This window comes from Pseudonaja textilis, chromosome 10, assembly GCF_049901715.1.
Source record: "Pseudonaja textilis isolate UNSWEBS1 chromosome 10, rPseTex1.2, whole genome shotgun sequence".
Taxonomy (NCBI): domain Eukaryota; kingdom Metazoa; phylum Chordata; class Lepidosauria; order Squamata; family Elapidae; genus Pseudonaja; species Pseudonaja textilis.
The window spans coordinates 12,889,716-12,904,076 of record NC_141999.1 but is presented as its reverse complement, the minus strand read 5'-3'; the positions used below and the strand labels follow the sequence as shown (position 1 = coordinate 12,904,076).

General features: G+C 46.3%; 1 protein-coding gene across 1 annotated transcript in view; it reads left to right on the top strand.

Annotated features, from left to right (window-relative positions):
- The window catches only part of ASAP3 (ArfGAP with SH3 domain, ankyrin repeat and PH domain 3), a 93,302-nt gene that overhangs the window by 16,913 nt on the left and 62,028 nt on the right, over nucleotides 1–14,361 (top strand). The window contains exons 3-4 of the mRNA XM_026702493.2: nucleotides 6,769–6,841; nucleotides 11,411–11,556. Coding sequence (XP_026558278.1) covers nucleotides 6,769–6,841; nucleotides 11,411–11,556 — 219 coding nt within the window. The remainder of the gene's footprint in view (nucleotides 1–6,768; nucleotides 6,842–11,410; nucleotides 11,557–14,361) is intronic.

The window sequence follows — 14,361 nt, the reverse complement described above, 5'->3', positions numbered from 1 at the left end:
GATGCGTTGCCAAGTTGAGTAAGGTGGCATATTTTGAATCGACCTGAAAGTGCGGGTTCTGCGTTTGCTTTTCCTTGTGATGATTCAAATTCCTGGAGGTGGAAAACCAACGACCGGACAGCGTGTAGAAGGCATGCCACATTCTTGGCAACTGGTAATTCTTGGAAAGGAGTTGAGGCTTATAATCCTGGATTGACCTTATTTCCGTTTATGGGTTCCTTGGCATGGCAGCTGCCCAGACTGCCCACTGTTGAGAAACCTGTGCCAGCCTCTGTCTTGCTCCCCAAGGATTTCCTTTTGTTTATTTGTGAGTATGTATTACGCGCCTCCTAAATTTAGATTACGTTGCTGTCATTCTTGGGCCAGGTTTCCTTGCCAATTGGCGGCTTGTATGCTGTACTAACTGGTACTCGCTTTATTGAGATGAGAAGATGGAGAATGGACCCGTTGATTGACTAGTGTCCATTATGCAATAGAGAAGAGATAGAGAGAGATGCTGCCAAAGAGACCCTATTTTTGAAACTTACTATTCTTGCTGGCTGGCAACGTCCATTTCGAATGGATTCAAGGCCTTTCCTGGAAAGCTAAGTGTAAATGGGATCCTTGCACAGAGAGTTCTCTAGGTCTAATAGAATTGAATAGAAGGGGGTTTTGTAAAGGCATCTGCAGCTGCAGAGCTGATGTCCCTCTTCTCTCTCTTTCCGAAGAAAGCCTATTTTTCTCCTTTATTCTGGATCTCATCTCTTGGGCTGAGTCATTTGTCTGGGGATGGGTGCCCAGAGATTCTCCACTGCAATGGACCACGCCAGCTGTCTGGCTTGTTTTCTGTTGGCAGAACCATCCAAAACAACAACAGAAAGTCCCTAAGATGCTCCAAATACAACATGTACACCCCAATTTTCATTTAAGTGAGATCCCTTCTGAATTATCGATGATTACCGTAAGACTATCAAACAAAAGCAGTTTCCTGATATTGCAATTATTAGTCTGTTTTACCTTAACCTCCTTCGTTTTTAGTCTTGTGCAAGTCATTATTCACAAAAAGAGGATAATGTAGTTTACTTTATTGTCATTGCACCTCGTATAAACCAGTGTGTCTCAGTCTTGGCAGCTTCAGCTCCCAGAATCCCCCAGCCAGCATGTTGAGAAACAGAATAACAGAATAGAGTTGGAAGGGAACTTGGAGGTCTTCTAGTCTAACCCCCTGCTCAGTGGTTAGAGTGCAGTACTGCAGACTTACGACTGCTGACTGACTGCAATTTGGCAGATTGAATCTCACCAGGCTCAAGGTTGACTTGGCCTTCCATCCTTCTGAGGTGGGTAAAATGAGGACCCAGATTGTTGGGGGCAAGAGGCTGATTCTGTAAAACCACTCAGAGAGGGCTGTATATAAGTATATATAAGTCTAAGTGCTATTGCTAAGCGCTATTGCTATGTCCTTCCAGACAAATGGTTATCCAGTCTCTTCTTTAAAACTGCTTCAACCTCTTCTTTAAAATTGTTGTAGGTGCTCCAATTCCAGTGTTGGAACACCTACAACTTCTGAAGGCAAGTTGTTCCACTGATTAATTGTTCTGTCAGGAAGCCCTGGAAGAGACCTTTTAGGATTGCTCGACGGAGGCACAGGGGTACAAGCGTGCCCAGATTGGAAGAGATATTTGAAAACTTGGAAGTTATCAAGGAGATTCCACATAACCGTCGACTTACAGCCAAAATTGGGACCAGGACTTCCATTGCTAAGCAAGGCGGTGTTTAAGTAAGTTGTGGCCAATTGTGCAACCTTTTTTTTACCACAATTGTTCAGCTAATGACAGAATCATTAAGCGGATCTGGTTTCCCTAATTGGCTTTGCTTGTTAGAAACCAGCTGGGAACATTGGAGATCTTGTGACTCTAGGAATCTGCAACCATCGTGAATACAGGCTGGTTGCTAAGCACCTGGATTTTCATCATGTGACCGTGGGGATGTTGCTATGGTCATAAGTGTGAGGCTTGGTTGTAAGTCATTTTTTTCACTTGCGTTATAACTTCGAATGGTTGCTAAACAAATGTTTGTAAGTTGAGAGCTACATACAGTATACTACATATACAAGAGCTGTGGTGGTGCAGTGGTTAGAATGCAGTACTGCAGGCTCCTGATGGCTGCTGGCTGCCTGAAATTTAGCACTTCAAATCTCACCAGGCTCAAGGTTGACTCAGCCTTCCATCCTTCTGAGGTGGGTAAAATGAGGACCCAGATTGTTGAAGGCAATAGGCTGACTCTGTAAACTGCTTAGAGAGGGCTGTAAAGCACTGTAAAGTGGTATATAAGTCGCAGGTTAACTCTGCCTACTGCCAAGAGTTCGATCGTGACTGGCTCAAGGTTGACTCAGCCTTCCATCCTTCCGAGGTGGGTCAAATGAGGAGCCAGGTTGTTGGGGGCAATAGGCTGACTTTGTAAACCGCTTAGGGAGGGCTGTAAAAGCACCGTGAAGTGGCATATAAGTCTAAGTGCTATTGCTGTACTCTCCTAACAGAACAATAAAAAGCATTGTAAGATTTGCACTGTGTTGCAATGCTCTGATTCCTTCCTTCCAGTCTGATTCCTCTTGAAGCACTTAAGGATCTTGCACTGCTGGATAATAACACCTCAACCGACAGCTTGTCTCCTCTGTGCACCTGATCCACCTGGGAGAGACACCCCTCCCTGGATCCTCCTGCAGCTCCTCTCACAAGATCAGGCATGCCAAGGCTTCTGCCTTGCCCAGGTGAACTCTTGTCATGTGAGGTACGGGAGAAACTGGAGGCTGACTCAGGTAGTTTGGGTCAAATTCTACAGCCCCTCTGACCTTTTTCCACGCAATGAATTTCAGGTTCAGCTCCAGGCAAAAGAGAATCGGCAGCAGATGAGGAAGGGTTTCTTTGCCAGAGTCTCTGCTAGTTGGAGTATATCGGTGTCTTTCCACCTTGGCATCTTTAAGATGTGTGGACTTCATCTCCCAGAATTCCCCAGCCAGAATGGAGAAACACTGGAGTAAACGCTTATGCAGAATGACGTAAATTAAGTCTAATCTGGTGTTAAAGAGTTTAGGACTTTCAAAGCTGGCTGGGGAATTCTGGAAGTTGAAGTCTGTCAGGCTTAAAGTTGCCAAGGTTGGAGACCCCTGCTGCAGGGAATATCCAAATTTACAGATCTGATTGGGAAGTGGAAAAATATTTCAGACGAGGCCAGTGGCATAACAGCCTCTTTACCACAGCCAAGGAATAATATGGATACACATCTACGGAATTCCCAGCTCAGATTGAAAGAGGCTCCTTGCCACGATGGCATGGATTTTTAAAAAATTCTTTTAGTGAACCCCAAGAATAGCCATTATATGAGAACCTCGAGGAATTGCCCTCCAAATCCCAGATACAGATAGTCCTCAACTTACGGCCACAATTGGGAGCGGAACTTCCATCGCTAAGCGATGCGGTGAAGTGCATTGCACCCAATTTTGCAAGCTTTTTTTTTTTGCCACAGTCGTTAAGCGAATCATCAAAGTCATGAAGTGAATCAGGTGGGGGCAGGGGCAATAAGCAAATCTGGCTTTCCTTGTTGACTGCTTGTCAGACGCCCCCTGGGAAGGTCATACATGGCAATCACGTGACATCACGGTTGCCAAGTGCCCAAATTTTGATCAAGTGACCATCAGGATGCAATATGCGAGGATCATACGTCTTTTTTTGTCCAGCCCCATCATAACTAAATGGTTGTTGAATGAATGGTTGTAAGCTGAGGCTATCTGACAGGAAGTGAGAGTGGCTCCGTTGGCTGTGGAAGAAACTGGGGAAGGGCAAAGTCTGGCTGGGCAGAGTAGGGGAGAGGTAGAGCAAGGCAGAGGGAATTCAGAGGAAAACCCAGGCCCACCCCTTCTTCATCCTAGGGCATGCAGGGAGGAACGGAGAAGAGAGAAGAGAGCAAGGTAGGTTGCATGGCTTGTGGGGAAGGAAAGGGCCCTGATTCCCTTTATTAGCTGCAGCTGGGAACACAGTGTATAAAAAAGGCAAGCTGCGTGCAGCAAGCTGTTGGGACCAAATGTGACTTTATCTTGTATCATCATGGCTTATCTGTGTTCCTGGTGCCTTTCCAACTGTGTGAGTTTTGCTGTGCTTTCAAGTTTGAAATTCCTGCTCCTGCTCTGCTAAACTAATTACTTCAGTTTGGTTTGTTTGGATTTTAAGTTACAGTTTGTGTACCTTGTTTTGGACTGAATTTTCTACCGTCAAAGGCTGTTCCTGGGAGAGTTTTTCTCCAGCCAGAAGATAACCTGGACATTGGGGGCAAAGTTGGAGATAATAAAGGGACTCTTGTTGCTTATTTGACTGTGTTGCCTTTGTGCCATGCTCTGGGTCATCACAGCCCCAGATGTGAAATCTCCAACACAGCCAACACTTAAACCACAGGAGGCAGGTTCATGAGTGAATTCCACATGTTTTACTAGTTTTAACACTCAACCCTGCATCTCTAAAGAGAAAGGTAAAAGTTTCCCCATCCAGTCATGCCCGACTCTAGGGCCCAGTGCTCATGACTGTTTCTTAGCCAAAGGAGCCAGTATTGCCCGAAGACATTTCCATTATAATGTAGCTGGCATGATTATACACGGAGGTGCACAGAACGCTGTTATCTTCCCACCAGCGATACCTATTATCTACTCGCATTTGCATGCTTTCAAACTGCTAGGTGGGCAGGAGCTGAGGGAAGGAACGGGAGCTCACCTGATCACGCGGAGCTCAGATCTCGAACCCGGCTGACAGCTTTTCAGCTGACAAGCTCCGCATCTTTAACTGCTGAGCCATTGTACCCGTTTTCCCTGCATCTCTACCAACCAGTGGTGGGATTCAAAAAATTTTTTACTACTGGTTCTGTGGGCGTGGCTTGGTGGGCATGGTATGGCTTGGTGGGCGTGGCAGGGGAAGGATACTGCAAAATCTCCATTCCCTCCCTACCCCACTAACCTGCTTTCCAGCTCTGTTCTCCTGTGCAGAGCAACAAAAGAAGACCCAGCCAATCAGCTGGGACTCGGGAGGCAGAGAATAGATGGGGGCGAGGCCAGTCAGAGGTGGGATTTGCCGATTCTCCGAACTACTCAAAATTTCTGCTACTGGTTCTCCAGAACTGGTCAGAACCTGCTGAATACCACCTCTGCTACCAACACTTAAAATCAGGAGCCAAAATGCTAAAATTTCATCGGATAAAAGGAGGCCATCGAAAAATGGTTACTGTACAAGTTCTCTCTCCAAGCTGACTTTCCCAACGGTGGGGAAACCATCTTATTCATTACTGCAAATGTTATCCCTTGTTTGACCCTAAACAATGATGTTCCCTCCTGCCAAGATTACACTCTTCAAGTATTTTCCAGCACTGTTATCATGACTGAAGCTTCGCCAAACTGCAATTAACTCTTCGCTGATTCAAGCCTTTCCTCCCCCACCCCCCCAATCTCTTGTATAGTTGGGCCTATTGTTGTTTAGAGCAATGGTGCAAAAACCTTCAGTTTTGAAAGGTTAGGGTACATACAGGTAGGCCTCGAGTTATGACCACCATTGAGACCAGCAGTTTCAGTTGCTAAGCAAGACAATTGTTAAGCCATGCCCAATTTTATGACTTTTCCCGAACAGGGTTGTTAAGTGAATCACTGATGTTAAGGAATCATATGGTCATTAAGCAAAGCTGGCTTCCCCCATTGCCTTGGCTTGTCGGAAGCCAGCTGGGAAGGTTGCAAATGGTAACGGGCCTGTTTCCAGCTTCCAGAGGGCCCTTTTTGCCCTCCTGGAGACTCGAGGAAAGCCTCCGGAGCCAGAGGAGGGCAACACCGCCACCCCACTGTGGTGCAGGAGGCCGACTAGGCCGTGCCCACCATGGCCATGCCCACCCACAACCGGGCAGAGAACCCTTGGCTAACATTTTTGAAGCCCACCCCTGCTCAGCCTCCCATCCTTCCAAGGTCAGTAAAATGAGGACCCAGATTATCGGGGGCAGTATGCTGACTCTGTAAAACCACTTAGATGGGGCTGTAAAGCGCTGTGAAGCGTTATATAAGTCTAAATCCGTGATGGCAAACCTATGGCACGTGTGCCACAGGTGGCACTCAGAGCCATTTGTGCCAGTACGCGAACTTAATGCACACGCGCATGCCTCACAGCTGATTTTCAGCCTGTTTGAGGTCTTTTTCGAGAAAAATAGGCCTGTTTCATCACTTCCTGTATTTCTGGAAATATCAGAAGTGACAAAATGGGCCCATTTTTCGGCCTGCAAAGCCTGTAGAAGCTTTCCTCAAACCTCTGGGAGGCCGAAAAAGGCCTCAAATGGGCCGAAAATCAGCTGGGAGGCGCAGTATAGGTAAGGGGATAGGGGTAGAGATTGTGCGCGCATGCACAGGGGGCGTGGGGATTTGTGCATTTTCTTCTGGGTGCTGGCACACAAGCGTGCCAGCACAGGCACACACACAATTTTTGGCACAGGAGCCCAAAAAGGTTAGCCACCACTGGTCTAAATGCTATTGCTATCCTATTGCTAAGTTGGCAAGGAGATGGTGACAGTTACACCCTCTTGGATTAAACAGCTAGGGTGGTTCCAGATTTCATTTTGTGTGTAAACTCCTCCACTAGTTAACTGAATACTTGCGACATGCAGTTCTGTGAAGATATCACTATGGTGTTTTTTTTTGTTTGTTTTAAAGGGGCTTAAATTAGCTACATTAACCCAACATTTAAAAGCTTTTGCAATTTTCCCCTTTTTGTATTTCAGAGTTTGGATGGAGACCAAGCCATTCTTCAGCGGATCAAGAAATACGTGAAAGCGATTCATGTTTCTGGGCTCAGTAAGATAATGCTCTTTTATCAGCTGGTGCATCAGCCTAGAAGGCCATCTGGCTGATCACCCGTGGGAGGGGTGTGGGTTTGTGATGTGCCATCTGGCTTTGTAGATACAGGCTCAAAAGCAGCTGCATGTTAAGCTGCATGCATGCACCAAAGCCAGCGTGGCTCAACCTTGGCAGTTTTCAGGTGTATGGACTTCAACTGGGAGTCCCACGCTGGCTGGGGAATTCTGGGAGTTGAAGTCAACAAGTCTTAAAGTTGCCAAGATTGGAGACCCCTGCTTTAGAGATTCTGCTGGAGGGTTTGAGAGTTGGAATTATTCTCCTGCTTGGTGGGGGCAGTTTTTGCCTAGGGTCTTTTTCAACCTTGGCAATGTTCAGATGTGTGGACTTCTACTCCCAGAATTCCCCAGACAGCGTGGGACTCCCAGTTGAAGTCCATACACCTGAGAGCCATCTGGCTTTGTAGATACAGGCTCGAAAGCAGCTGTATGTTAAGCTGTATGCACCAAAGCCGGCTTGGCTCAACCTTGGCAGCTTTCAGGTGTATGGACTTCCAACACTGACTGGGGAATTCTGGGAGTTGAAGTCCACACTTCTGAACATTGCCAAGGTTGAAAAAGACCCTAGGCAAAAACTGCCCCCACTAAGGAGGAGAATAATTCCAACTCTCATACCCTCAAGCAGAATCTCTAAAGCAGGGGTCTCCAACCTTGGCAACTTTAAGACTTGTGGACTTTAACTCCCAGAATTGCCCAGCCAGCATGACTAGCTGAGGAATTCTGGGAGTTGAAGTCCACAAATCTTAAAGTTGCCAAGTTTGGAGACCCCTGCTCCGAAGTAAAACCGTTTATTTGCAGCCTTTTGCAGCATCCTGAGTTCACACATAGTAATTTTTGGTGGGTTTATTTTTTTCTGATTTCTGGCATTTAATTCTGGTTTCTGGCCAAAAAAATAAAAAGGCCCACTGGGGAAAATGAATTCATTTAATGATCACTTCATTTGCTTAATATTGTAAAATTGGATGAAGTTACGTGATACTTATTTAACAATTGGCGTGAGTAAGGGTCATAATTCCAGGCCGAATTATGTACTAACTCAAGAACTACTTGTAGTCTCTCATTGATTAAATCAGCGTTTTTCACGCTTGGCAATTTTAAGAGATGTAGAATATTGTAGATATCAAATCCCAGAATTCCCCATTGGAGAATTTTGGGAGTTGAAGTCTACCCACCTTAAACTTTAACCTGGAAATAAGGAGAAACTTTCTGACAGTGAGAACAATCAACCCATGGAAAAGTTTGCCCTTGGAGGTTGTGGGAGCGCCATCACTTGAGACCTTCAAGAAAAGATTTGTCAGAAATGGTGTAGGGTCTCCCACTTGGGCAGGGGGTTGGACTAGATGACCTATAAGGTCCCTTCCAACTCTGTTAGTTGTCAGCTTTGGAAAATGCTGATCTATATACAGGCAGTCCTGGACTTAATGACCACAATGGAGCCCAAAATTTCTGGCATTGAGACATTGAGTGAGTTTTGCCCCATTTTGCAACTTTTCTTGCCACAGTGGTTAAATGAATCACTGCAGTTCATAAGGTAGTAAACCAGTTGTTCAGCGAATCTGGTTTCCCTTTTGACTTTTCTTGTCAGAAAGAGATCGCGTAACCTTGGGACATTCCAGTGGTGGTATTCAATTTTTTTGACTACCAATTCTGTGGGCGTGGCTTGGTGGGCTGGTGTTGCTTGGTGGGTGTGGCGTGGCTTGGTGGGCATGGCTTGGTGGGCATGGCAGGGGAAGGATACTGCAAAATCCCCATTCCCTCCCCACCCCACTAACCTGCTTTCCAGTTCCGTTCTCCTGTGCAGGGCAATCAAAGAAGACCCAGCCGATCAGCTGGGACTCAATGGGAGGCAGAGAATAGATGGGGGCAGGGCCAGAGGTGGTATTCAGCAGGTTCTGACCAGTTCTGGAGAACAGGTAGCAGAAATTTTTAGTGGTTCAGAGAACCGGCAAATCCCACCTCTGACTGGCCTCGCCCCCATCTATTCTCCACCTCTCGAGTCCCAGCTAATTGGCTGGCTCTTCTTTGGTTGCCTTGCACAGGAGAACAGAGCTGGAAAGCAGGTTAGTGGGGTGGGGTGGAAATGGGGATTTTGCAATATCCTTTCCCTGCTAGGCCCACAAAGCCAAACCCACAGAACTGGTAGTAAAAAAAAATTAATCATACCAACCAGAGGTGGTATTTACCAGTTCTCTGAACTACTCAAAATTTCCACTACCAGTTCTCCAGAACCTGTCAGAAGTAACCGAATACCACCTCTGGACACTGCAATGGTCATAAATATGAACCAGTGGCCAAGTATCTGAATTTTGATCACATGATCATGGAGATGCTACAAGGGTTGTAACCAATGGTGGTATTCAGCAGGTTCTGATCAGTTCTGGAGAACCAGTAGTGGAAATTTTGAATGGTTCAGAGAATCGGCAAATCCCACCTCTGACTGGAGATTTTACAGTATCCTTTCTCTGCCATGCCCACCAATCTACACCCACAGAACTGGTAGTAAAAACATTTGAATCCCACCACTGTGGGATTCATAACAGTGAAAAATTGGTCCTAAGTCATATTTTTCATTGCCGTTGTAACTTTGAGTGTTCACAGAGGGAACTGTTGTAAGTCAAGGACTACCTGTATTGTCATTAAATGTAGATTGACCCTGATGTTCAGCTGAAGCCAATAGGCCTCCCTTCTCCCGTTTTCCGTCTCTCAAACGTCTCCTGATCTTTTTTCCTTATCGCCTCTTCTCCCTAGACGCCTCAAACTTTTCTCCTTTTCCTGCAGCGGCTGCACCGTTTATAAACATTCCTTGACAGCTGGTTTCCTCCTCAGCAGCCAAGAATGTCTGCTTGTTTCCTCAGGTTACATTAAGTTGGGGGTGGGATTCCTAGTTAGCTTGCGATACCTAGCCTCCCTTCAGGGCCTTGCGATGGTGGGTCTGCTGCGATTCACTCGTCAAAGTCAATATGGCAAACCAGGGAGTTGATTCAGTGCCTCTTCTTTTCAGACTCAACTACAGGTAGTCCTCGAGTTACGGCCACAATTTGGGCCCCAAATTTCTACCGTTGAGTGAGACATTTGTTAAGCGAATGGCTGCGGATGTTAAGTTAGTGACCCGGTTAAGTGAATTGCCGTTGGCTTTGCTCGTCAGAAAGTCGCAAAAGGAGATTCCTATGATCTTGGGACACAGTACCGGTCGTAAATATGAACTGGTTGCGAAGGCCTCTGAATTTTGATCACATGAGCATAGGGTTGCTGCAAAGGTCATAACTGTGAAAAACGGTCATAAGTCACATTTTCCAGCGCTGTTGTAACTTTGAACGGTCACACTAAACAAATTGCTCTAAGTCAAAGACTACCTGTAGTTTGTATGTCTTGTTTTAAAATACTAATGCAGGGGTGTCAAACTCAAGGCCTATGGGCTGTATTCAGCCCGTGATGTGGCCAGATCCGGCCTGCGGGACTGTCCTAGAAAATGTAAAGTGGCTGGTCCATATCGCTTTGACCTGGTCTATCCATTGCAACAAGGAAACATCAGGCAGCAGTTTGGGGAGTGGCGTCAAATTGGCCATGCCCACCCAGTTCATCATGCCTACCCAGTTGGCCACATCCAGTGAGGGCATCAAGCTGGCCACATCCACCAAGTCGGCCACGCTCAATGAATGGTGTCAAGCTAGCCACACCCACCCAGTCAGTCACGCCCAGTGATGGCGTCAAACTGGCCACGCCCACCGTCAGCCACACCCACCAGTCAGCCACGCCCACCCAGTCAGTCATGCCCACCCAGTCGGTCACGCCCAATGAGTGGTGTCAAGCTGGCCATGCCCATCCAGTTGGCCACGCCCACCCTCTTGGCCACTCACAGTGATGGCTTCAAGCTGGCCACACCCACCCAGTCAGCCATGCCCACCCAGTTGGCCATGCCCAATGAGTGGCGTCAAACTGGCAATGCCCACCCAGTTGGCCACGCCCACCCAGTTGGCCATGCCCAATGAGTGACATCAAGATGGCTTTGCCTGCCCAGTCAGCCGCTCCTGCCCAGCCCCCTGAGGTCAACCCTGACAGCCCTGATGTGCCCCTCAATGAAATTGAGTTTGACACCCCTGCTTTGTCAGATCACTTGGCTAGAATCCCTTGCCAGAATCCCAACCAGCCACTTGTGCAAAAACGATCCATCAATTTATGCACTGCCTTTTGTTCCCTTTTGCCCTGAAAAGGGCGGTTAACCCACAGGGAAAAAAAAAATGACGGGCTGGTTCTTCTGTTCTGATTCATTTAATTCAGGGATGTCCAACCTTGGCAACTTTAAGACTTGTGGACTTCAACTCCCAGAATTCCTCAGACAGCTTTGCTTTGCTGGCTGAGGAATTCTGGGAGTTGAAGTCCACAAGTCTTAAAGTTGCCAAGGTTGGACACCCCTGATTTAAATCATGTTCATGCTGAGGCTGAGGAGCATCTTGGACAAAGATCTTCCATCCTCACCATTTTTCCCCCCTTCTCCCCTTTATTTCCTCAGCTCACGTGGAGAACGAGGAGCAATACAGCGAAACTCTGGAGAACTTTGGCAATAACCACCTTTCTCAGAACAACCACGAACTTTCCACTGGCTTCCTCAACCTCGCCGTTTTCACCAGGGAAGTGACGGCGCTTTTAAAAAACCTGGTAAGGGGTAGAGTTGGGCTTGGATTGTTCCTGGCTGGTGGCTTGCTGATTTCTTTCTCCCCCTTTTTAAAGATGCAAATTTAAATCTGCCTGGGCGCAGTTCCCCCCAGTTCAAAGGAGCGAGCAGAGCCCAGACAAAAAGCCCCTATAGAAGGCAACAAGTGATGGTTGATTGTGGCCCAGGCAGTCGCAAAAACCTGGCCTCCTTGTGGGCAACTGTTTCCTACATTAGCTTGGCTGCTGTTATCCCAAACGCACATTTTCCCTTCCTGGCGGGCTGCCAATTCCCTGAGCTGAATGGCTGCCAGCGAGGGATCACAGAGAAGCTGTTTCAAGGTGGTCTGTTCAACAAGGAGGGTGGAGTAAGATAAGAGGAGCTTTGCTCTACAGCTGGAAGTCTCTGGAGTTTATTTGGGTTAAGTGCAGCCACCCCCACCCCACCACCCCGGGGGCACGATTTAGCATTTGTTGAACCTTTCCTGCGCGCCAGAAAACCCTTTGGCATCCATTCAGTTGCTAACTCTCTGGAGGTCTGTCTCGGCGATTTTGAGAGGCCTGGATTTGAACTCCCAGAATTCCCTAGCCAGAATGGTGGCTAAGGAATTCTGGGAGTTGAAAACCGCAACCTCTTGAAGTTGCCAAGGTTGAGAAACACTGCTCTCTGGAGAAACTTTTAAGCAGCCTGAGTTGCAGCCATGGGCACCAAGTGGAATCAGAGGTGGTATTCAGCAGGTTCTGACCAGTTCTGGAGAACCGGTAGCGGAAATGTTGAGTAGTTCAGAGAACTGGCAAATCCCGCCTCTGACTGGCTCCGCTCCAACCTATTCTCCGCCTCCAGAGTCCCAGCTGATGGGCTGGGTCTTCTTTGGTTGCCCTGCACAGGAGAACGGAGCTGGAAAGCAGGTTAGTGGAGTGGGGAGGGAATGGAGATTTTACAGTATCCTTCCCCTGCCACACCCACCAAGACACACCAAGCCCACCAAGCTACACCACACCCACCAATCCACGCCCACAGAACCTGTAGTAAACAAATTTGAATCCCACCACTGCGGAGAATGGTCTGAGGTCAAAAGTCCCCAGCCCAGCCTGGTGCAGATCTGGAGGTAAAGATGACAAGTCACGTTAAGCCTATACAATTCAGCCCCCTGTAGTAACTTTCTCTGGGATTTTTGCTAAGGGGAGAAAACTTTCCAAGCCTGAGCTTTGGGGGTTGAGGAAATTGCCTAGGAACGGAATTGCAATTCCGTTTTGGATTTGTACCGCGTCCAACATGTAGGTTTCTCTCCACATGAAGTCTGCATTTTAATTTTATAAAACATCCCAAATAATCATCTTTTAGTAGTACGACACGATTTATTGCAGTTTACAGTTTTGTGATTTATACTGTGCTGACCCTTAATTCCTGGTATTGATGCTTTGCTCATAGCTTAATAGCGGTTGTCAAGCTTTTAAAATGACATAATATATCCAGCTTTCACAACCATTCACAGTAGGATAGAAAATTATAGTCTCGATGACATTTGCAAATCCCTTGTTGACTCATTTGTAGCCTATTCTTTTATCCCGTTTTTTTTTGTTCTTTTCTTCCTTCGCTGTTTATGTATGTTTTTGTAAAACGTCCAATAAAATACAAGAGAGAAAAGAGAATGGCATTGCAAATCAACTTTAAGCCTGAAAAGAAATCCACATGAAAAGACTTAAATATTGGCAGAGATTCCCCAGGGCATGATTGTCCCAAAAGTGCTTTTTCAAGAGGTAACTCGACTTTCTGGTTAAAAAAAAAGAGTCCAGTTGCCTTTTTAAAAAAAGCACCTTTGGGACAACAGAGTTAAATATTTCTCAAAATCAGGACTAGGTGCTGGGGTGCTGGGATGGCAGTGGGAAGTAGGAACATCATGCTGCTGGAAACACATGGATACAATGACTAAACAACATTGATCTGGCTTTTTATTTATTCATTTACTAGCTCTGTACCCATGCTTCGCTACAAAACTATGTGGTCGGGCTTAGTTTTTGGCGAGGAAAATAAGGGGGGGAAATTGTGCCTCTGCCTACCAGCATCCATTGGTATTCATCTGGCTAGTGTCCTGTCAGTATGTGAGAGAGTTGAGGGCTGTTTGGAAACTGAAACAGTATTTGTTGAGACAGCAAAGAGCCTGGGCATGGCTTAGCTTAACCGTTCTGTACTAAAGCTGCTTGCTGCTGTGAAACTGAAATTCCTCTCCTCTGCTTGTATTTTGCATTTGGAACAGATTTCTTTTCAGGTGGGGAGGGGGAGTAGAACTCCTTAGCATCAGAGCATGTTAATAATAATATGTGAACTACTAATGCACTGCTGGTCATTTCAAAAAATCCTTTCTTAATGAGCACCTAGAAGCCAAGAGGAACATATATACATACATACATACATACATACATAGAAACATACATACATACATCATTCTTCTTCTTCTTCTTCTTCTTCTTCTTCTTCTTCTTCTTCTTCTTCTTCTTCTTCTTCTTCTTCTTCTTCTTCTTCTTCTTCTTCTTCTTATTATTATTATTATTATTATTATTATTATTATTATTAAATCTTTGGTGAGATTCACAGCCTTTGGGGCTGGTTGGTAGCTCAACAGCTCAAGTCTAACCAAGGACCTAGGAACTGTTGAGGTAGCACTGGAGGATATAAGTAGGGTGATTTTTGTAGAATCAGGGTATTCAAGTCTGATAAATTCAGAATTTTCAAATAGTGAGGTAGCCCTTTAGGTATTGCTCCAAGGGCTCCAATTACAATTGCGATAACACACAATTTCTTTTTCCAAA